General features: G+C 42.3%; 1 protein-coding gene across 1 annotated transcript; it reads left to right on the top strand.

The window, feature by feature from the left end:
- Positions 1-297: 297 nt before the first annotated feature.
- On the top strand, positions 298-24911 carry LOC130477341 (lipase member M-like). Its single transcript, XM_056849266.1, has 9 exons — positions 298-402; positions 4029-4146; positions 8420-8618; positions 10517-10626; positions 13350-13486; positions 21569-21718; positions 21813-21884; positions 22303-22368; positions 24635-24911. Exons 1-9 carry the CDS (start codon positions 298-300, stop codon positions 24881-24883), a joined length of 1206 nt encoding a protein of 401 aa, XP_056705244.1. The 3' UTR covers positions 24884-24911.

Raw genomic sequence — 24911 nt, 5'->3', positions numbered from 1 at the left:
GACAAATGAAGTAAATACATAAATATACAAAATTATGTCTAATATGATCCTAATGAGTATCCATTTGGAGCATGTTAGTGGCTTCTCATCTTCTTCATATGAACTACTGGTAAACGGTTTGGTGAATTTTTTTCTTACTACTCACAAATTGTTTTCCTTACTATTCAGTTTGTAAGTAATGAAACTACTTTGAATCTTTTCTCCAGTTTTAAAACACACCTCAACCAATAAATGATTTATTTAAAACAAAATTGTAACTGAATGTTTAATCACATTGCTGTTTTACAGAGGTTCAAAATGCTGTGGTTGCTAGCAATGACTTTTTTGGCCCTGGGAGTTATACATTCAGAACAGTCCCCAAAGAAAAAAAAAGAGGTCAATCCTGAAGCATTCATGAATATTGTAAGTTGGTCAGCTATATTACCAGTTTTAAAATCTGGCCGCAGAGTTAGAACTATGTGCATGCATATGGGTATATGTTTGTTTTTTACATTCATGGAGGGGCAATCCATTCATTCTCTTATATGATTGCATACATACATACTGATCATTACAACCATTGATTATCTTATATTCAAATACCGAAGTTAAAGCTATGAGTGTTGGCTAAACTTTTGGCTACTTAAATCCAGTGACTGGACCTGTGAACAGGCAAGCCATATCTTTCTACAAACTTGAAAAGGGCCCCAGGTTTGCAGAAAAATGTGAAATTAAAAACAAACAAACACATGGGGGTTTAAAAAGCCTAAAAATGGTAAAAGGAGCACCTGTAGCTTTAAGCAACAGATGCACTGAATGGCTGTTGCTAAACAAACCTCAGTGATCCAAGGCTTGATTCTGTCAGTAAAAGCTAGAGGGAGGGGGCAGAGCGCTATCCAGACCTATTTTGGCCTTTGAGGAAGGACACTTTGAGGCCATGCTTGACTAGGGTTGCCAGCTCCAGGTTGGGAGGTTCATGGAAATTTCGTGTTGGAGCCTGAGGAGGGCAGGGTTTGGGAGGAGAGAGGCCTCAGTTAGATATAATGCCACACCCTCCCAAAGCAGCTATTTTCTCCAGGGACACAGATCTCTGTTGTAATTCTGGGAGATCTCCAGGTCCTACCTCGAGGTTGGCATCCCTAGGGCCTGACAGCAACCTCTAGGTTGCATGATTCAACTAGTCCTGGCTGCTTGCTGCTGTTCAGCAGCAGCCACCCTTTGAAAGTTAGTGTGGTGTAGCAGTTAAAGCTTTAGAATAGGGTCTGAGTAGGGTTGCTAGGTCCCTGCTGGCCACTGGCAGGGGATGGGGTAGGGTTGCAAGATCCAGGTTTGGAAGCTCCTGGAGATTTGGGGATGGAGCTTGGGGAGGGCAGGGACCTCAGTGGGGGACAATTCCATAGCATCTACTTTCCAAAGCATCCATTTTCTCCAGGAGAACTGATCTCTGTAGTCTAGAGATGAGCTGTAATTCTGGGGAATCCCCAAATTCCTCCTCGAAGCTGGCATCTCTAGGTCTGGGAGACACAGGTTCAAATTCCCATCTAGCTCATTCCTTGCCATCCATGTAAGTCTGGCTCAATGGCAAGCACCACACAATTGGGTCATAGTAAAAGCTGCTGGGGAGTAGGCTTGTGCATATTGATAAACCCAAACCAAAAATAACCCCGAAAAAGCCATTTTGGTAAATTTTAGGTTTGGGTTTACCAAATGCCAAAACCTGGGGTGAAAGCCAAAGCCAAATTGGCCATTCCCCCAAAAAACTGGGTATTTATTCGGTTTTTTCGGGTTCGGCTTTCCCCAGGCTTTTGCGAATTTTTGATTGCTGAGCCAATTGATAGCAACGGTGTTTCCTGGAGTTTTAGATTGCAGAAAGGGGTAGAGAGTAATTACACGTTACACTGGTCTGCAGTGGAAAACCCACACAGGCATAACTCTTGGGGGAATGGGCTTTAGCTGAAATCTTCCTGACATGGAGGGAGTTTTTGTTTTGTGGGTGACCATTCAAGCCTGGGTTGCCCTCCCCACTTCAGTTAGAAGTTCAGTATTCCAGGTTAGGTCAGTTATATAAACTGGCTTGATGTCTGCCTAAGCCAGTAAAAGGCAATGGATTCTAGTTTTATACATTCAGATGACTGAATACTTAAATTAATCTATTTTGTCATTTATTTTGCCTGATTCACAGTTCTAAATACATGCATTGATACAGTCATACCGTATATATAAGATAGAGCATGAGTCCATTCTCTTTGGTATACATAGCATTGTTCAAATATACAGTCATGTTCTGCACAGATCCAAAGGCATGTTCATCTGTCAGACACACATATAAAGACATCCCATCATGCAGATGCTGAAGTAGGCATTGGTTGGTTCGAGACAAGCAACAGGGGCAACCCACCAGCACCGAGAGCCACACAACAGTTTCTGATTCCTTTTGTAGCAAGCCCCTCTCTCTATTGTACTACTACTTCTTGAATAGTGCTGCACTGGATTTTCTCACAGTTTGAATTTTGGTGCAAAAATTTTAAAAAAGAGAGAGATGGCGGAGTAAAACCACTTTTCAAAAAATTCCTCCATATTTTACCTTTTGTCTGGATCCAGTTTGCTGCTGCTTTTAGCTCTGAATTTCTCTTTCGGCACCATTTTTTTAAAAAAAGAAGCTGTCCTTCTACTTCCTCGAAAATTGAGGGGTAAAGATGAGCTATAAGACAGGACTTCCTTGAAGCCATGATATCGCTGATTAGATCCAAATACATGGCGACATCAATGATGGCCAGCAAAAGTAGTTCACCAAACGGTTAGTATTTGGATGGGAGACCACCAAGGAATACCAGGGTTGCTGTGCAGAGGAAGGCACTGGCAAACCACCTCTGTTAGTCTCTTGCCATGAAAACCCCAAAAAGGGGTCGCCATAAGTCAGCTGCTACTTGACGGCACTTTACACACACACACAGCCACTATCGCAGTGTCCATCAGCTCCACCATACGAAACATTTTCATGTCAGTACCAGAAATGCTTATGGGGGTGCTGAAGCTATCCATGCGATGGTGTACTGTATGCATCTTATTCCTTCCTTTTACTCTTCCCGTTCCCCACATTTCTTTGTCATTTTCCTATGTCATCAGGCTCCATTAGGCAGTTCACAGGGACCTTGCATGTACTAGATTCATGAATTCTTGGGTTCCACCTGCAAGTGGTGCTTGTTAGTTCCCTCTGTGAGTGCCTACTCATCCTGGAAATTCCTAACCCAAATGGCTTACCAGGGGTAGCAACTATGCTGTCTGCATAGAGTTGCCAACCTCCAGGTACTAGCTGGAGATCTCCTGCAAGTACAACTGATCTCCAACTAATAGATATCAGTTCCCCTGGAGAACATGGCCGCTTTTGTTATTGTACTCTATGGCATTGAAGTCCCTCCCCTCCCCAAACCCTGACCTCCTCAGACTCTGCCCTAAAAACCTCTTGCTGGTGGCAAAGAGGGACTTGGCAACCTTATGTCTGCATCTCCCCTTTAAAAAGAGGGTACAGTAAGTCCAGGAAAAATGGAGTATTTCCTAGATGAAAAAACATGCATCAGGGTGCACATACCATCTTTGCGTAAAATATCAGTGTTTCAAAGATGCCATGTCAAGACAGAAATTGCTGAACGATTATGATTGGTTTGATGCTTTTTGTTAAGTGGTTGTTCTCTTTTATTCATGGCAGTTCTCTTTCTGTCAGGTGTTCCCCTGCTGTTTTCACGCTTTTCGCATATTAGTGCACTTATGCTATATGGATATATGTGTGGTGAGGTTGTTTGGGTTTGTGAAGGAGTTTGATGCTCCATAATAAGTTTAGTGATTCTAGCAGGTATCTACCATTGGTAACAAAAGTCAGCTATAGGTAAATGATACTCCCCTCCCTCTCAATCAGGTTTTGGTAATAGAAACTATGCACACGGTTGGGCTCCATAAAAAGGATAACTGTTCAGCTAAAGTTTCTGCAGCTTCAAGTAGGATGTGGTAACAATCCAAATCCAACATTTTAATCTCTTTAATCTATTTAACAGTCTGAGATCATACAGTATGCACACTATCCTAACGAAGAATATGAAGTCCTTACAGATGATGGCTATTATCTTCCAATCAACCGAATTCCATATGGCAGAGAAAATTCAGACAATACAGGTTTTCCTTTTTTTAATTTTTAAAACAGATAAGACCCTTTAAAACATTTTTTACATATCATGTTTTATTGGATTTTGGAAACTATGTTCAATTTATGTAAAGCGGCGGCTAGCGAGTCTCTCTCCGCTTGGCACCCTTGGTGTCAAGCCTCCTCCTTGGTGTTTTTCACTGTTTTTGCCTCTAGCCTGGGGTTGAGTGCAACGGGGCGGCTTGCGTGATATCCCCTGCGTCTTGGATTTTTTCCCCATTTGGGGGGTGCACCATGGCGCCATATTGGTTGGAGAGGTGGGGGGTGGTGCTGGTGAGACTTGCTTGAGTTTGGTGGGGTCGTTTGCATAAGGGGGGAGTGTCCCTCCACCATGAGAAGAAGGAGCAGGGCAGAAAATACAAACTCTGGGGGTTTTTTTTGCACGGTCTGTTTTGCTGCTCACTCAAAAATGTTTTTGCAAAATCTGACTTTCACAATACATTTTCACAGTCCAAGTCACCTGCTCCTTTTTCCCTTTTTGCTATAGCTAGCCTAGTGCGCCTCTGTTCATTTCCATGGTCGCTCGCGTGTTGCTTTGCATTGCAATAGTTAGCACGGGAGGTTTTGTCTTGGATTTGCCACTCTCTAGATGCATAGGATTGGCTGATCCCATTCATCCCAATAGGGAAAAGGGGGGGAACCCATATATCTGGACCCCCTGATCCCATCTTTACAAAACTTGGGGGTTCTTGCAAGAAGCCTCATCTGAAGCTACGCTGAAAGTTTGGGGACTGCACCCCAAAAAATGCACCTCCCCGGAGCCGCGGAAAAGCGCCAATGTGCTTTAAGTGGCTTTATTCCTGTCACTGTGGGCGATTTTTTTGGGGGGGCAATCTCTTCCGAGCTCCATATCTTGGGACCCCCTGACCCAATCTTTACAAAACTTGGGGGTTCTTGCAAGAAGCAAGTTCCCCTCAAGCTACCCTGAAAGTTTGAGACCTCTACCCCCCAAAATGCCCCCCCCCGGGAGCTGCAGAAAGGCTCGAGTGCATTTTTTATGACTTTATTCGGCCGAATTTTCCCCCAAACTTGAACTAGGTGCCGAATTCCACAGATCCGAATTGGGGGAGTTCAGACTTCAGCATATCCCGAATCGAGACGGGCCGAATTCTGCCAAATCCGAACTATACCGAATTTTTTTTCAACAGCACTAGTAAATATTGGAAATGCCTGCCCAGTGATTTCATGATAGCACGTGTTGAAGTTCATGAGCTTAGAGAACCTCAACCTTAAATTAGGTTTCACTTTCTTAAAGTCTATGTAATTTTACATGCAGCTGCTGTGAACAGACATCCACGTGATCAGTATAGTTCACATTAAAATGAGCAACTACTTAATTGCTATGGTGCATCTAGAATTAGGGAAATTTCAATCTGTAGGCAGGATGGGCAGCTGCCATCAGATGTTGCTGTCCCTGAAACAAGTGCGTCTTCCCTTTCTTTTCTAGGCTACAGGTTGCTTGCTCAATCTAAACCAAGACAATTGCTATCTGCTCCATCCTAATTGCTCACAATGCTAAAAGAGATACATTTTTTATTATAATGAACTCCATTTTTAAGGGTATTTACATTAAACCAATGTATATGCAAAGGAGTTTAATGTTTTTCTTTTCTTTTCGTTTTTATAACTTTATTGTAATGAAAGATTAATTTTCATCCACATTGACAGTCTGTAGACTTTTGAAAGTGGTAACTGGCATATAAGTCACCAGAGTGTACAATTTATTGGGTGAATCTTCATCTTCATTGCATTTTCTGTATAAACACACACGGATGCAATAAGGAACATTCCTTATTCCTTTCGCCCAGATTCCCTTGTTCAAGCAGGTATCAATGCGTACATCAGGTGTCCCCATCTCCTTCATGGCAAATTTACGGATTTCCTTGAGGGCTCGTGGATCCCGCTTCTTGAAGCCCACGCCATGGATCCGCTTGAGAATGTTGATAGTATATTCCCGAGTGACCAGTTTAATGTTTTAACCAAAATAAGAGACACCTCTGCAAATTTGGCCCTACAATGAGATAATTGAGTGGGTGATCCATGATTCACGATATGATGCCTGTTTTGCTTATCATGAGAGGCAGCATAGTGTAGTGGTTAAGAGAGGTAGACTCTAATGTGGAGAACCAGGTTTGATTCCCCCACTCCTCCACTTGAGCTGCAGACTCTAAGCTGGTGAACCAGGTTAGTTTCCCCACTCCTACACATAAAGCCAGCTATGTAACCTTGGGCTGGTCACAGTTCTTGAAGACCTATCTCAAGTCTCTCAGCCTCACCTACCTCACAAGGTGCCCATTGTGGGAAGAGGAAGGGAAGGAGATTGTAAGCAGGTTTGATTTCTCCTTAAAAAGATACAGAAAATTGGCATATAAAATCAACTCTTCTTCTATGCTATGATCTTTGCCACAAACAGGTTGTGCTGCAGATGAACGAACCATGTTTGACAGTTGCAATCCCACACAAGTTGTGTCTGTTTGGCTTATTGTTGTCTGAGTTGAACAGCTATCTAGCAGCTTTGTAGGTGAAATCAATTCTTCCCCCAGGCAATGGATAATTGCCCTTAGTAAATAGATGATGTGGAAGAGGAACTTTTTTTTTTACCATCAAGTCACAGCCAACTTATGATGACACCACAGGGTTTTCAAGGTAAGAGACAAACAGAAGTGTTGTGCCATTGCTTGCCGCTGGGGCGCAACCCTGGATTTCCTTGCTGGTTTCACATCCAAGTCCTAACCGGGGCTGACCCTGCTGAGCTTCCCATTATACTGTATACAAACATCCATGCAGACTTAAAAGGTAAAGGTCCCCTGTGCAAGCACCAGATCATTCCTGACCCCTGAGGTGACGTCACATCCCGACGTTTTCTAGGCAGACTTTGTTTACGGGGTGGTTTGCCAGTGCCTTCCCCAGTCATCTTCCCTTTACCCCCAGCAAGCTGGGTACTCATTTTACCGACCTCGGAAGGCTGGAAGGCTGAGTCGACCTTGAGCCGGCTACCTGAAACCGACTCCCATCGGGATCGAACTCAGGTCGTGAGCAGAGCTTGGACTGCAGTACTGCAGCTTACCACTCTGAGCCATGGGGCTCCTCCATGCAGACTTAAATGAACTCAATACTTTTTTCTTTTTTAAAAACCAGCCTGTTCATTCATAATCACTGACTGACTGATTAATTTGCTTGCTATTTATCTATATCAATTGCCAATTGAGTGGTGTACAGTAAGACCAGTGTCTCAGTGTGTGAAACCTGATGAACAGGCACTAATTACACGAGAACAGCCAAATGAACAATGGAAATCAGTTCCTTTTTTGCCATTGGGGAACAGAATGTGAGCTGAACTGGTGGGTATTTGAGCATCCCTAACCATAAGATGTTAGCGATAGATCCCGATAGGGATAGTTATAGCCATAGGCATAGAAATACCTGAAATAGCCTTTTCAGAGTGGAGATGACTTCTGAAACTCATAGATTGCACTTTGTGCATCATATCAGAAATGCAAGTGAATGATGCACATATAATCACCATCTCCGATGTAACATTTAAATGGATTATTATGATAATCTTATAATAATGAACACAGGAAGCTGCCTTATACTGAATCAGACCCTTGGTCCATCCAAGTCAGTATTGTCTACTCAGACCGGCAGTGGCTCTCCAGGGTCTCAGGCAGGGTCTTTGACATAGCCTACTTGCCTAGTCCCTTTAACTGGAGATGCTAGGGATTGAACCTGGGACCTTCTGCATGCCAAGCAGATGCTCTACCACTGAGCCATGGCCCCTCCCATAATCTTATTTATAATCTTATAATACTGGAAGTGTACAGTGACTTATGTGTATACGTGTATGTGTGTAAAGTGCCATCAAGTCACAGCTTACTTATGGCAACCCTGTAGGGTTTTCAAGACAAGAGACATTCAAAGGTGGTTTGCCATTGCCTGCCTCCATGTGGGTTGAGAGAATTCTGAGAGAATGGTGACTGGCCCAAGGTCACCCAGCAGGCTTCATGTGGAGGAGTGTGGAATCAAACCCGTTTCTCCAAATTAGAGTCCACACTCTTAGCCACTCTTAGCAACAACACAAAGATTCAAATGAAAAGCCCTAGGCAATCTCCTACCCTGGCTTTGATCTATTTGGCTTTAACAATGGAACACTTATGTGCCTGGGAGCAGCTTTTCAAATGTGATGTTCTGTTGAATTGCCGGGTTTGTTGACAATTTGGTTCATGCCTGATTGTTCAATTTCAGGTCGGAAACCTGCTGTCTTAGTTTTGCCTGGCATAATGACAAATGGTGCGAGTTGGGTGGCTAGTATGCCCAACAATAGCCTGGGATTTGTGCTGGCGGATGCTGGCTTTGATGTTTGGTTGGCAAACAACAGAGGCTGCAGGTGGTGTAGAAGACACCAAAATTTTTCATTGGATCAACAGGAATTCTGGGATTTCAGGTAGGTTTTACAGGAATCCACAAACCTAGAAGTGTGAGTGTTTTTCTATCTTTTCTTCTTCTTTAAGGCCAAAAAGCAACTGTTTTGGGTATATCTTCATAGCTAGTACATTATCTTATGCATATGATTTCTACCTGCCCAGATGTTTTAACATTCTCCACTAAGTTACTCCACTAAGGTCTCCACTAAGTCATCAGCAGCAGCAGCAGTATCATCAGCATCAATTTATACCCCGCCCTCCCCGGCCGAAGCCAGGCTCAGGGCGGGTAATAACAGTAAAATCAGCCTGCAACAATAAAAATTTTAAAAATTCAATAACATTAAAACAGTCTTCAATATACATTTAAAAGCAGCAGAACATTTAAACAACAGAACATTTAAACAACATGGGGATGGCAAAGTTTCTCCTGCTGTGGAAGCAGCAGATGGCAGGGAGGGGGAGTCAGGGTATGCATGCTCTTTCTCTGCACTGATTACTGCTGTCCCCACCCTACCCAAGCACCCCTGATGCGTTGGTGCAGAAGGGCCAGGACAGTTTCAAGTGGGGCTAGTAATTAATTGAGAGATAGGCCAGAATAACATGGAAAAGTGTTTGTTGAACAAATTTGGTTTTAACTTCTGAACTCTCTATTTCCTGGACTCTTTGTGTTTCTCTGCTGAGCCACATCCTGTAGCAGTTCCCAACTCTCTACCCTCACCTGTGTCCATGTATTATCCCCCCATCAGTTCACATACAGCTTTTCTTTTATAGCATTAACAAAGACAACTATGTAGGTAATTTAAACACAGAAGAAGTTTCCTAAACCTCTGTATAGCTCCTGGAATGTATGCATAATCTTTTAGAGGGGTGAGGCTTCCTCGGCATTCAACCTGCCCAAGTTTTCATATATAGTGTGACTGGTAAAGTCTTTCCCCACCCTTCCAATATTTAGGTACAAACTACATAAGATGTTTTCAACAAGTCATGTCTGGGGTTCCCCAGACCCAACTCATGTTCCCTGCAGACACCCAGCATCTGCAGGAAATATCATTTTAAAAGTGTGTGGGGGTTGCCAGGACCATGGCATGGGGCATGGAGGGGTTCTGCTTTTATCCTTGCCATTTTGCCAAATCAAAATGGCCCTGGGGAAGTTATTTGCCCTATTTTGGAGGGCATATATGTGGAAAACGACAGTCCCTGCAGTTGTGGTGTGGCTTTAGCAAAAGCAACTCAAGTCCTGAGAACCTTGACACAACTCATTAAAAAAGACTTGTGTCATGCCCCGTGGCGCAGAGTGGTAAGCTGCAGTACTGCAGTCCAAAGCTCAGTGAAATGAGGTCAGTGAAACGAGGTCAGTGAAACGAGTACCCAGCTTGCTGGGGGTAAAGGGAAGATGACTGGGGAAGGCACTGGCAAACCACCCCGTAAACAAAGTCTGCCTAGAAAACGTCGGGATGTGACGTCGCTCCATGGGTCAGGAATGACCTGGTGCTTGCACAGGGGACCTTTACCTTTTTAATATCTTACAGATTTTTACAGAAACAATATTTTCAGAAGGCATTTCATGCGTGCTAAACTAGACAATGCAATTTAGGAGGTGTTAAATAATAACGTTTCTGCATCCGAGATGTGTGTTCTCATGAACATGGAATTTATTGTTTTTATTCTTCAGTATTTTCTGCCAAAGACATTCTATTGTGTCTCTCTCACTTCTCTCTCACTTGTATCATTGGACCGTTGCTTAAGAAACCTCTGCTGGGGGTTCACATTCTGCCTTTGGCAAGTCACTGTCCATCCTCAGGCTTCCCTAGCTCTAAAACAAGACAAATGTATATACAGTAAATGTATACTGGGTCACCTTATAGCACTGTCGATAATTATAATACATACTTTCCTTGCCTGTTTTATTTTGTTTCAGTTTTCATGAAATGGCAATGAGTGACTTGCCAGCCATTATAAATTTTATTCTTGCCAAGACTGGACAGGAGCAGATCTATTACATAGGCTATTCCCAGGGTACTACCATAGGTATGTTGTCCAATTTGCACAATATTATTGTACAAAAATGCGAAACAAGTTATGGTGAAACTACCCTACACTGTGTTTGCTGGTCTCTTTACAGAGGATTATTTATCCATCTATTGAAGGATGTGTGCTTCTGAATGGTGCAAGGATTAAATGTTTCTAGAGTAGGGCTTGCTTCACTTTAGGTTACCTGCATCCACTGTCGAGAAAAGATAGAACTGAATATGTCCTCATTGCTGAAGAATGTGCCATGTAAGATTAACTGAACAAAACAGGTGTAATTAACCATTAAAGGTATATCTCATGTTGTTTACTGTTTCCCCTGTTGATACTACAATGACAAAACCAATGGAAATTCCATGCTATACCTAAAATTATTAATCTTTACATCAGTCTTGAAGTTCCACATATGCCAGGGAGTTCCAGTGCAATTGTGAATCTCTTTTACATATAATGGCTTCCCCAATTATCTTAATGATGGGGGAAACAATCCACCTCTGCTGTATGCGATCTTATCACTGAAATCAGAGCTAAATCTTTCATCCGTAGGTGTTGTATCTGAACACAGAGATGCATGAAGAAACTTAAATTAGAAGTCTAAAACTGCAGAGGTAAAAAGGACCGCTACAAACTGCAGAGGTCAAAAGGACCTTCATAAACTTCTGGGAATTGTTTACAAAACAATCTTGCCTAAAAAGCAGGGAATAACAAACAGGGCAATATCCATGTCATTAATATTGTGTGTGGGTAGAAGAATTGATAGGAATTCAAGGGTGGGGCCAGAAAGCTGTTTTGAATTTGTTTTTAGAAACATTAACTTGGCCAACCTGAGAAATCAGCAGTGGCTGAACATAAATTGACCCAAACAGGACACAGGGTCTTATTCCAAGACACTGAAATACTGGACAATTCTACCAACTATTTTGTCAGATTGCACAGAGAAGCCATTGAAATTCATAAACATCAGCACAACTTTAACAGAAAAGAAGAGAGTTTAAGAATGAAGAAGGCTTGGCTTCCTGTCTTGAAAACCTCCAGACTAACAAAGACTACAGTCCACAATAGCCATGTGGATTAGCCTTGGATTCCACTTGTTAACAGATCACTTTAGGATACAATGGTTCCACATTAACATACCACACCCTCATTAGCACATTATCTTGATTCTTACAGGACAATGATTTGCACATTACCTTTAATACCTTGCAGGACAATGACTCAGATCAAACCCAACCCCCTTCTGACTATATATTACTCTTCCTACACACTTGACACTGAGAGACACTGTCCTTCAGTGTTACTCCTCTGAAGATGCCTGTCACAGCTGCTGGCAAAACGTCAGGAAAGAAAATACCAACACCACGGTTACACAGCCCGGATAACCTACAAGAACCAATGAACTCTGACAGAGAAAGCCTTCGACAATATTAACAACCTGATTTGAAAGCAAATCTTTCTTTGCTTCGTTCTCCATGCTAGTCTTTTAGTAAACTTTGTTTAGTAAGCAATGATTGTATGCTCTGGAAGTATGATCACATGCTCTGGAGCCACCTAGGTATACAAGATGAGATGTAAATATTTTAGATAAATAAAAAAAAAAGTCTCTGTATACTGGGTCTTAAGAGCCCCGTGGCGCAGAGTGGTAAGCGGTAGTACTGCAGTCCAAGCTCTGCTCACGACCTGAGTTCAATCCCAATGGAAGTTGGATTCAGGTAGCTGGCTCAAGGTTGACTCAGCCTTCCATCCTTCCAAGGTCGGTAAAATGAGTACCCAGCTTGCTGGGGGTAAAGGGAAGATGACTGGGGATGACAATGGCAAACCACCCCGTGAACAAAGTCTGCCTAGGAAACGTCGGGATGTAACATCACCCCATGGGTCAGGAATGACCCGGTGCTTGCACAGGGGACCTTTACCTTTATCTTTATACTGCGTCTGGGAGTTGATTAATCTTGATGCTATTCCTAGTGGGATTATTACTTTGTTTTATCATTTCGCCAACACTCATGTTTACATTGAGCCTTCAGCTACCAAAATCCCAAAAGCCAAAACCACAGTCCACATAATACAGCTGTTGACAACTTGTCTTCCGCTACTAACAGCAGATTCAGTCTATGTATCACCACTCAGAACAGAACAAAGAAAGTAACTACAGGGTGATTGGGCAAGGAAACCTCTTTATACAAATCAGCTACAGTGGATTATACAGTATTCCTGACCCCGGTAAAAGCTTTTAGTCAGATTTACATCTGAACAATTTAAGGCCAAGACATACTAGTTGTTGGATAATTTTTTTTTTTAAAAAAAATAGCCAATGTGTGATGTTTTAGTTTAGATTGGAATTGCAGTGGGGTGGGAGTTAGACCTTGCCCCACATTGTTTTTCCCAAACCTGAAATGAACCAGCACGGTTGATAGTTGGTTCACTGGTTTAAACATATAGGTTCTAGTTTTGGTGCAGATAAAGAAATAACTCATTTTACGAAATGGAACATTGCTCCCTTCCTCTTCTTTCTGCAGCCTTGTGGGCCCCCTCTGCCCAGCTCTTAAGGGTCAGAAACCCCTCAGGAAAGTCACAGGCTATGACAGAGATGTGCAAAAACTAGGAGGAAGGGACATTAGAAAATAATTTTCCCTCTCTTGTGAGAGGGTTATGTGACCTTTCACCCATGCAAGCAAGGGGTTGGATAGTTTTCTACAGCTCCTGTAAATCATTTTCTTTTCTTTCAGGTTTCATAGCATTTTCAGCCATGCCTGAGCTGGCTCAGAAAATCAAAATATTTTTTGCACTTGCTCCTGTGTATTTGCTGAACAATAACAAATCCCCATTTGGTATATTTGGATATACGCCTGCCAACGTTATGAAGGTATGTATGAATTTTTAACATATTATCTCCATAGGTTTGGATCCTAAGCCTTGTTTCCGCTAATGTCTCTCTTCGTCCATTGGGGAGGTCCAGTAACTTATGCTTCTGTTCTAAACATTGGGTAGTCATACCCCTCCCAAGACCTCCCAAGAACATAAGAAAGGCCCTGTTGGATCAGACCAAGGCCCATCAAGTCCAGCAGTCTGTTCACGCAGTGGCCAACAAGGTGCCTCTAGGAAGCCCACAAACAAGATGACTGCAGCAGCATCGTCCTGCCTGTGTTCCACCGCACCCAAAATAATAGGCATGCTCCTCTGATACTAGAGAGAATAGGTATGCAGCATGACTAGTATCCATTCTAACTAATAGCCATGAATACCCCTCTCCTCCATGAATATGTCCACTCCCCTCTTAAAGCCCTCCAAGCTGGCAGCCATCACCACATCCTGGGGCAGGGAGTTCCACAATTTAACTATGTGTTGTGTGAAAAAATACCTCCTTTTATCTGTTTTGAATCTCTCACCCTCCAGCTTTAGCAGATGACCCCGTGTTCTAGTATTATGGGAGAGGGAAAAAAACCTCTCCCTGTCCACTCTCTCCAAACCATGCATAATTTTATAGACCTCTATCATGTCTCCCCTCAGCTGCCTTCTTTCCAAGCTAAACAGTCCTAAGCGTCTTAACCGCTCCTCATAGGACAGTTGCTCTAGTCTCCTAATCATTTTGGTTGCTCTTTTCTGCACCTTCTCAAGATCTGTAATATCCTTTTTTAGGTGTGGTGACCAGAACTGTACACAGTATTCCAAGTGTGGTCTCACCATAGATTTGTACAAGGGCAGTATGATATCAGCAGTTTTATTCTCTATTCCTCGTCTAATTATGGCCAGCATGGAATTTGCCTTTTTTACAGCAGCCACACACTGGGTTGACATCTTCATTGAGCTATCCACTACCACCCCAAGATCCCTTTCTTGGTCTGTTGCTGCCAGCACAGATCCCATCAGTGTATATGTGAAGTTGGGATTATTTGTCCCAATATGCATCACCTTACACTTACATTGAATCTCATTTGCCATTTTAATGCCCATTCTTCCAGTATGCAGAGATCCTTCTGGAGCTCTTCACAGTCCAATTTTGTTTTAACCACCCTAAATAATTTGGTGTCATCTGCAAACTTGGTTACTTTACTGTTTAACCCCAACTCCAGGTCATTGATGAACAGGTTGAAAAGCACCGGTCCCAACACAGATCCCTGAGGCACCCCACTGCTCACATCCCGCCATTGGGAGAACTGACTATTGATTCCTACTCTCTGCTTCCTATTTTTCAGCCAGCTCTCAATCCATAAGAGGATTTGTCCTCTTATCCCGTGACTATGAAGTTTGCTTAGCAGTCTTTGATGGGGGACTTTGTCAAAAGCTTTTTGGAAATCTAAATACACAATATCCACAGGCTCATTCCTGTCCACATGCTTATTGACGCTTTCAAAAAGCTCTAATAGGATAGTGAGACAGGACCTACCCTTACAGAAGCCATGTTGGGTTTTGCCCAGCAGACCTTGCCCTTCTATATGCTTGACAATTTTATCTTTAATAATGCATTCCACTAATTTACCCGGAACAGACGTTAAGCTAACTGGCCTGTAATTTCCTGGTCCCCCCTGGAACCTTTTTTATAAATGAAGGTTACATTGGCCATTCTCCAGTCCTCTGGTACAGAGGCTGATCGAAGGGACATATTACATACCTTTGTTAGAAGTTCAGCAATTTCCCATTTGAGTTCTTGAAGAACTCTAGGATGAATACCGTCTGGTCCCTGTGACTTGTTAGTTTGTAGTTTGTCTAGACGTTCTAGGACTTCCTGCCTTGTTACCACTATTTGCCTCAGTTCCTCATTTTCCCCTCTCCAAAATCTCTGTTCAGGAGAAGGAATCTGCCCTGTATCTTCAACAGTGAAGACAGATGAGAAGAATTCATTTAGTTTTTCAGCAATCGCGTTATCCTCCCTTAGAGTTCCTTTACTCCCATTGTCATCCAATGGTCCAACCGCTTCCCTAGCTGGTTTCCTACTCCTAATATACTTAAATAATTTCTTATTGTATGTTTTGATGTGTTTAGCAATATGTCCCTCAAAATCTTTTTTTGCATCTCTAATTATCTGCTTGCATTTCCTTTGTGCAAGTTTGTGTTTGCTTCTGTTCTCCTCGTTTGGGCAAACCTTCCAGCCTCTGAAGGAAGAATTTTTTTCTCTAATTGCTTCCTTCACCTTACCCGTTAGTAATAAGTCCAAGAGGTCACCCCCAAGCCTTTTCAAGAGATTTAACCCTCCTAACTGTTCCTTTCAACTTCCTCTTTACCAATTTTCTCATTTTAGAGAAGTTCCCTCTTTTAAAGTCAAAGGTAATTGTGTGAGATTCCCAGTCCCTTCCCCACTTGCATATAAATTAAATTTGATGCCATTGTGATCACTATTACGAACTGGCTCAACTCCATCCACATCCCGCACTGGCAGCACCACAGAGTATTAAATCCAGGATCGCCTCCCCTCTGGCTGGGTCTATGACCAACTGTTCGAGGGCATAGTCATTTAGGATGTCTAAAAAATTTATCTCAGGACTTCACGCTCAGGACTTCATGCTCACAAAAGCCAATATTAAAAAGGCACAATTCAAGCAGAAGAAATCCTCTGTCCATTTTTGATCCCCATTTTTAGGGATAATATAAATAGTATGCTTTCCATTTATGTTGAAATTCTTTATTTGGTCTTTAACAGAGCAATCCTGAAGGGGGGATAGTTAGGGAGCGGCACAGCAGTGCAGAGGCGTATGGAACTCCTCCTTTGGGTTTGACAAGTTTTATAGGCACAAGTTCATGCCTGTAAAAGGGGGTGTTCCCAGGGTAGCCCCAGAAACACCTGGTAATGCCCTTGTGCTGGGGAAATGCTGCTGGGGAGGCAGTGCCAGAGCCTGAGTTTCGTGCTGCCATGCTGCTCCCCGGAGCCAACGTAAGTTGCCCTGTGCTGGCATTAGTTTCCACTTAGTTGGTGTAAGTGTCACCAATGCTGGAGCAGAGATCACGCCGGCTCCAAAGGCCATTCACACCCCCTTCACGTACTTTGTCAATTTTACCATTATTGTATAATCAGCTAGTTTGCTCTGCCAGTCCTCTCTACAGGGGCGCTCGTCTGCTTTCCATTTTGCTGCAAATATTGCTCTAGCTGCCATAATAATATAGCTGTTCTTCCAAAAATTTTGGAATATTTTTTGGTAAAATACCCAATAGCATACTCTTCACTTCCATGGAAAATTTAAATTTTTCTGGATTTCAGCATGCATTTCTTTCCAGTATGTTTTGTCTTTTTACACATCCACCACATATGATAAAAGTGCCTTTTTTAAGAACCCCCCATGAAACTCTCCATTGAGTTCCACGGGGCTATGCCTGCCTTTTTGTAGGTGTAACTTGGTGCCCTGAAACAATGGAAGTAGGGCTTCTGCCCCCAGGAACACCCCCTTTGATGCTGGGAAAATGCTGCCGGCAAGGTTGCTCCAGCACCCATGACTTGCGCTGCCATGCTGCTCCCCAGAGCTGACATTGGTGGACATGCTCCAGTGTTAGTGCCAGTTTAGCCAGCCGAAGCAATGTTGTGGCACCTCCAAAGAGGTTCCCTGCCCTCCAACAGGCTAAAAAAAGCCTGTATAAAGTTTAAAAAATTAAAATGGGGAATTTACCCCCACAGAGAACAGTGAGGCTGCACCAGGAAAAACCTGCATCAACAATTGTGGATTTGAGATTGTCAACAGCACATCATCAGCATAACTTTTCATTTTAAACTTTTCTCCATCTACTTTCAATCCTTTAATTCTGGGGTCTTGTCTGATTTTGGTAGTTAACACTTCTTACACAAAAATAAATAAAAGTGGTGATAGTGGACATCATTAACATGTCCCCTTTTCAATTTGAAATCCATCAGTTAACACTCCATTTATCAGAATTTTTTGCATTGTGTTTTAAAGAGTACCCAGCTTGCTGGGGGTAAAGGGAAGATGACTGGGGAAGGCACTGGCAAACCACCCCGCAAACAAAGTCTGCCTAGTAAACGTTGGGATGTGACATCACCCATGGGTCAGGAATGACCCAGTGCTTGCACAGAGGACCTTTACCTTTTTTAAAATAAACAAATACTCTGTATCCAGTTCATAAATCCTGAGCCTCAATTTAAGTTTCCAAGCATTTTCAATAAAAAAGGCCAAGCAATATTATCAGATGCTTTTCAGCATCTAGAAACATGAAGGCTGCTTTCCTTTCCCTAGATTTAACAGCCATTAGCTATTCAACTGCCATTTAACACTTTAAAAGGTGGGGAATAAAATTAATTTTTTCTTGACACTATAAAGAGAAAAGTTACCATGTCTCTCAAGCAATTCACTGATCTACTTGATGCAGTATCCACTTCTCAGAAAATGTCATTAGGTTAATGTAATCAACTATTTGCAAAGAAGATCATAGACAAATTGCCTAAGGGGAATTTGTACCGGCCCTTATGATCCTATATAGAGCAATCATACATTTGGTTGATAGATATGCTGCTCCAGTTTGGTACACTGGTCATATAGAGCATCTTGATATTCTTGAAGTTAATTTTTTTTAGAAACTTGCTGGGTATTCAGTGATGTATCTTCTTCTCTACTCTATGATTAGAACTGGGGCTTCCAAACCTATCATCTATTATACATCAACCTGTCACTAAATTTTGGTATTCCTTCTTTGAGCCATCAACAGCTCCTGATACGTTTCAGTTGTTAAACTCAGATATCTCTATGTCCACCTGGACTAGTAGGTTAGACAAAAGATTTCCCTCTCAGTAGAGTGACTGAAAACTGCAAGGACTAGTATTTGGAAAGCAAATGAGGACTGGTCCTTAGTGTTTAAGGACACAAATCTTAAATGTTGACCTCTCTTCTTTCAGATACCTTTAACGGTAATTTTTCCTTGCCAAACTATTTCTGCTGGTTAGAAATCCATAAATTTAGGTGAGCTTTTTATTGGTAAGGTGTAATGCCTTAGATTTAGCTGAGATGCAAAGGAGATACAATAAAATTATTGCAGAAGAGTGCAAATTCCTCCTTTTACCTGGATCAAGTAGACTCCCTAGCCCACATTGTTTTAGCATGTTCACAAAATAATATTGTATGAAATAACTGCTCAAGGGTTGGCTTAAAGAGATTACTAAACCAGTGCCATGAGTATTGTACAGCAAATGGTCTGGTGTGGAACTATGCAAAATCTAAGGTCCTAGTATTCTCAAAGTCCTGGAAACCACTTAAATGGATAATTGGTGGCAACTCACTTGAGCAGGTCAAATATTTTAAATATTTAGGCATTTATTTCCATCATAATGCATCTTGAAAAACCCATTATCAATTTGCAACTAAATCAGCAGAACTTAGCTCATTAGCAATTATTTGTTTGTTTTTTTCAATAGAGGAAATCAATATATCCCTTCTGCCCTTAAGGTCTTTAACGCCAAAGTCAACGTGCAATTGCTGTATGGCAGTCCTGTCTCGATTAGTGCACTAGGTTATCCACTGGAATGTACCAAAGCCAAATTCCTCAGAAAAATAATGGGTATGCCGTGTTGTGTCCCATATGCTGCATTGTGCTTGGAAACTGGCCAAATGCTACTTGAAACAAGAGTGTGGCTTATGACTGTAAAATTCTGGTTACGCCTCCATTTTAAGGCAGATTCCTCTTCCCTTATCTACTATATGCTCATGGAGTCACATGCTTCTAAGTGGCTTCAACATATTGAGAGCAAAATTAAATCTATTGGCTTTAACCTCGACTCCTTGTTTATGCTTACTGAGGCAGAAGCTTTTCAAAGGATAAAATGCAGACTCTTAAATATAGGACTTCAAGACCTAAACAGCGCTGCTAATAAAACAGGCTTCCCATCAAATTTAGGGGTACCTTTTGATGTTTAATCAGCCCACTCCATACTTATCTCACCTGTGTGATCCTTCTCAATGTAGAGCCATTTCTCTGGCCAGATTTAATGTTTTGCCATCTGCGCTATTTGAAGGCAGATTTCAGAAAATTCCTCTGTCTGACAGGCTTTGCCCTTGTGGCATCAATTGTATTGAAACGGTTGCTCATGTCTTATTTTACTTCAGTTTCTACACAGAATCTTGTGTAGAACTTTTAAGCCCCCTGTCGGTTAATAGACAGAAAGTCTCAGATTTTTTTAACGTTCCCTATTTATTGAATAACCGTTTGCCCCATATAGTAGAGACGGGGGCACAGTTTTTAAAGTTTGTTTTAAAAGCCCGCCAAACGGTTAATTAGATGGCAGTTTCAACAAACAGCGCTATTTGATGTAACTGTCTTTTAACTATGCCATAAAGGGCACTTCTTAATATCTCCATTCCTTTTGCACTTTTCTGTATTATGTTTTTATGCCAATAAAGGAATGATGATGATGATGACTTGTACGAAATAACTATATCACTCCCTGGATAAAACACTGAGGTTTTTAACGAGGTGCACACATTGGATAATATTTCCACCGTCATCTGAGACCAGTTAGTGGGCTGGGTAGGCGGGGGCTTCAACATGGGCTTCATGGTAATGGATGGTGGCACAAACATCAGTGCAGTGGAACTGGGCCTGGAGGAGTGCTCTTACTGTGCAGCCCACCTTCTCCACCTCGTGGAGTGGGATGCCCTGGGTCTGGGTTCTGTGGAGGAATCCAAGCTGGACACTGCGACTTGTGATTTCTGGCATCTTCTCTAGAAATGCCAGCATATCATGGGTCACTTCTCATACCATGTGGCCTATCTGCTACATGAGAAGCAGGCAATGAAAGGTGTGCCAGAGCACTGCCTGTTCGGCAATGTGAGTACTCACTGGAACTCCACCCACACCATGCTTGAGCATTTGGTAGGGCAGAGGAAAGCCCTTAACACAGGGGTGGGGAACCTTTTTCCTGCCAAGGGGCATCTGCATATTTATAACATCAATCAGGGGCCATACTGGACATTTATCTCCCCGCAGGGGGGCGGGGGGGAGGCTAGGGTTGCCAAGTTCCTCTTCACCATGAGTGGGAGGTTTTTGGGTGGTGCCTGAGGAGAACGGGGTTTGGGGAGGGACTTCAGTGCCATAGAGTCCAATTGCGAAAGTGGCCATTTTATCCAGGGGAACTGATCTCTATTGGCTGGAGATCACTTGTAATAGCAGATCTCCAGCTAGTACCTGGAGATTGGCAACCCTAGTTCCTTACTGTTTTCTCTCTACATATCAAGACAAATGGGAAGGTGTTTGGAGGGTGGCTTGTGGGCAGTTCAAAGGTGGAATAGGACTGCACGCCCCTCCTCCCGAGGGTGCTGGAGAAGCCACCGGAAAGAGGGAAAGAAGGGAGAGAGGGAGAGAGAGGGGGAGAGAAAGAAATGGAGCAAGGGAGAAAGAGAAAGAAAAGTAGGGAAAGAAAAGGACGGAGGAAGACAGAATTTGAATGGGGAAAATGTGCATCCACCCCTCCCATCCAGCGTGGTGGAATGCTCTGTCTGGTGACATCAGGGCCCTGCGGGACCTTAAAGAGTTCCGCAGGGCCTGCAAGACAGAACTTTTCTGCCAGACCTATAGTTGAGGGCAGCGGCGGGTAGTATATCTGCTGGCCTCCCTATCCCCCCCTTCTTACGTTTATGTTGGTTTGATCTGAAGGGGTGGCCTGCCTTTCTGCCTTGGCCAATCTGATTTAAATTTGGGTGCCATCCTGGGATTTTGTTTGATTTTAATTGGGATTTTATTGTTTTAAGTATTGGCTTACTGATGAATGTTGCTGTTTTTAGAATTATTAATGTATAATTCAAATGATGTTACCCGCCCTGAGCCTGGCTTTTCTTTAGTCAAGCTACAGTGAGACCAGATTTAGAAGTGGTGTTGCTAGCATGTTGTGAGCAGCCATCTAAAGTTGACTTTTCAACAGTTCTAGAAAGGTCAAGCTTGACTTCGTACAATTGGCAGCAGCTGGACAAGTACAAATGAACTGGAGATTCAGCACACTCACTGTTCTTACCTTTTGCAGGCTGTGTTAGGTTCGAAACAATACTGTGTCCTGCCAACGAATGGTTCAAGAATATTTGTTTCCAAGTTGTGCAGGAAGAACATCTGGGACAAAATTTGTTCCAAATTGGTTTTCGTGGCTGGTGGAATTGGTAAAAATAACGTTAATATGGTATGTATTCGTTATATTAAGCTCATTCTACAAGATTTGTGACACAAATTTACACTGTGTGCAGTGAGTTTTGCTTGATTTCTCCCCTCTCCAGAGTCGAACGGATGTCTACGCAGCACATTTAATAGGCTGTACCTCCTTCAAAAATATCCTGCACTGGTCACAGGTAGAAATTCTGAAATTTTAATAATGACTGATCGACAAATTTAGGGTGAAGAGTGATTGTTCTTTATGCGGGAATGGTTTTTTAAAAATACTTGTTTTCATGGGCAAATTTTGATATGAGTGAATGCTTTCATATCTCATTCAAAAACTAGATATTCACACTATCTGTGCCTTTCCAGAATGATCTCCTCTTCTCTTTTCTCTGGCATTTTAACAGAGCTCAATTGATAAAGATTGATCTTTATGGAGGGAATGCCCAAATTATGAATGAGCATATCATATGAGAAAGATATTCTTTTATAAGGAAAGACAATACAACACTTATTTAATTATTCTGAAATTCCTTTCTTCCGATTTTTAAAACGTCAAAGCAAAACAAGGCCATGCAGTTTCTCATTCTTTCCTTCTTTCCTTTCTAGACAGTTCAAAGTGGAGCGTTAATAATGTTTGACTATGGTTCTAAAAATTTAGAGAAATATAATCAGGTAAGGAAAACATAATGAAGTTTTTTGCTGATATATAAGGTGGAAGATAAACATTCTTTTAAAACTAATTAGCAATGTGAAACCATAGGTCAAAGCTTAATCTATATTTTGTTTTGCACACAGTGTGCTACTATTAGTGAAGACGTTCCCTGCTGAAAATTCAACACAAGCCAGTTTTAAAAGCACAGAGACATCGGCAACCTGTTCCTGAGGGAAGGGGCTGCACTGGTGGTTGGAGGCAGCACAGCCCCACTGCCTCCCAAGGAGGTTTTACCCCACCCCACTGAAGCCAAAACCTTGCCTCTACCTGGAAAATCCATGGAACAGCTCCATTGGGTTCCATGGGGATACATCACTTAAAAGGTGACATATCTCCAGGCAAGGGCAAAGGGGGCATTGCGGGCCTGAAAGGGTATAGGAGGCCACCTAAAGGTGGCTCCTCCCCTGGCCCGGTGCAAGAACGTCATGGGAATTCTCTAGGAACACCCCTGGGAGGATGGCACATGGAAGTGCGCTGTCCAGACACTGGCGCAAGGCTGTGCCGGCATCCCTGGGTGGTGCTGCCGCAACAGTGCTAGGAGGATGGCATGTGCCCCCACCGCCAGCATCCATGCCACCCTGGGTGGCATAAGTGGCATGGGTGCCAGGAGGGAAAAGGCTTAAATGGTGGCAAATGACATCCTGTGAACAGTCCTTTATTATGGTAATAAAAAATCTGATTTCAAGAGATGGTCACCATGTGGGGAAACGAAGCCTCTACTCAGAGTGACCTTCAGTTTAAGAGCAGATTTTCGGGGGGGAGGGTTGATATCAGAGCCAGCAGAAATCTCAACCACAGGGGCTGTCTGAAGGACATTCTCATCTGCATGGGTGAGGAAATCTCCTTTGGAAGCCTGGTGATAGCAGCAGTCAAATCTGACTCTTTTTAGTTGGAGGGTATATACCTCCAGACGGGACTGGGTGAGCCCCATCTTTTAAACAACACTTATGCTTTATACAAATTAACCCACTGAATGGTGATGAATGGATAGTTGTGTGGTTGGATGGCTGGTCAGACCAAGTTGGCTCCAAGTATGGGGCCCTAACAAAACCAGTAAAAAAAGATAGAAAAATGGGAGAAAGAACTGAGCCATGCACCTGAGCAAAGGCAAATAGCCAGACCCGAAAAAGCCAAATATTTATTCAGCTGTTTCGGGAATCAAACCCTATTTGGCTTTGGAGAGATCCCCAGGTTTTGGCACTCAGTAAAACCAAAACCTAAATATTGCTGAAACGGCTAATTTCAGGTTTATTTTCAGTTCAGGTTTATTGATATGCACAACCCTAAGTGTAAAAAAAGGAATGAGAAATTGAGAAATGGGGTACTCATGAGAGGATGAAGAAAAACGGATCTAAGTAGGAGTGTGGAAGAGGATGTATAGAGCTCCTTAGGTTGCCCAGGTCTTCAAGTAAACAAATTCTGTTAACTGGCTACAAAATCTCTGGGTTACATAGCAGAGCCTTCAATGGCTTTTGGGGTAGAGCAAAAGGGCAGAAGCAAGGGTAAAGTCCAGTACAAAGGCATTCTGTCATTCATATAAGGTGTACAACTAAGAACGTGGCTGACCACTGTAAGTGCTCAGCAATGGTATGGCAAGAAATAGATGTAAAAATAGAACCAGAAAGGGAAGATGAATTCAAAGATGGAGGTTATGAGGAATGCTATGGAAAATAAGTAAAGTGGAAAGACAATGGTACTACCATGGCATAGGGAAATCATTTACTTGCATGGAGGCAAAGCAGCAAGAGGCACAAGAGGAAGAGTTTGCTAAATCAAAGGTCTAGGGAAGTCCTTTAAAATACATGAAATGCATGAAATTATTCCGTTCCCCAGTCTTGTTCATTTTTCTATGTTACTATCTATGTATCGATAATACATAAATACATACAATACATGAAATTATTCCATTCCCCAGTCTTGTTCGTTTTTTATGTAACTATCTATGTATCGATTGTACATATATACCTATCATTTTTTTCCCTTTTTTCTTTCTTTCTTGAAAATCAATAAAAAGATATTGGGAAAAAAATACATGAAATTAAAAATATAGTGGCCTTTAAATGTGTAGCATACAGCCTCACACAAGCAACAGACAGAACAAGAGAGGAAAAGCCAAGAAAACCCTAATAGCTTAGAATATGAAAACTTTAGACAACAATTAAATATTGGCAAATGTTTTAATTGCAATCTGTGATCCTTATCATTTTCTCCCCCTTCTCTCCTCAGACGACTCCTCCTTTATACAAGATACAAGATATGAAAGTACCAACAGTTGTATGGAGTGGCGGAAAAGACATAGTAGCTTCCCCAAAAGATATTGAATTTTTACTCTCAGTTCTTAGGAATGTGATATATTACAAACAGATTCCTGAGTGGTTTCATTATGATTTTGTATTTGGCCTTGATGCACGTCAACAAATGTATGATGATCTTGCTCAAATGATCAAGCAAATAGACTTGATTCCCAGAAAATAAGTTTTGAAGGATTAGCAATGAGACTGGC

The sequence above is a fragment of the Euleptes europaea genome, chromosome 5 (genome assembly GCF_029931775.1).
Source record: "Euleptes europaea isolate rEulEur1 chromosome 5, rEulEur1.hap1, whole genome shotgun sequence".
In the NCBI taxonomy this organism is placed as follows: domain Eukaryota; kingdom Metazoa; phylum Chordata; class Lepidosauria; order Squamata; family Sphaerodactylidae; genus Euleptes; species Euleptes europaea.
Note: the sequence above shows the minus strand (reverse complement) of the source record. Positions and strands in the feature narration are given on the sequence as shown.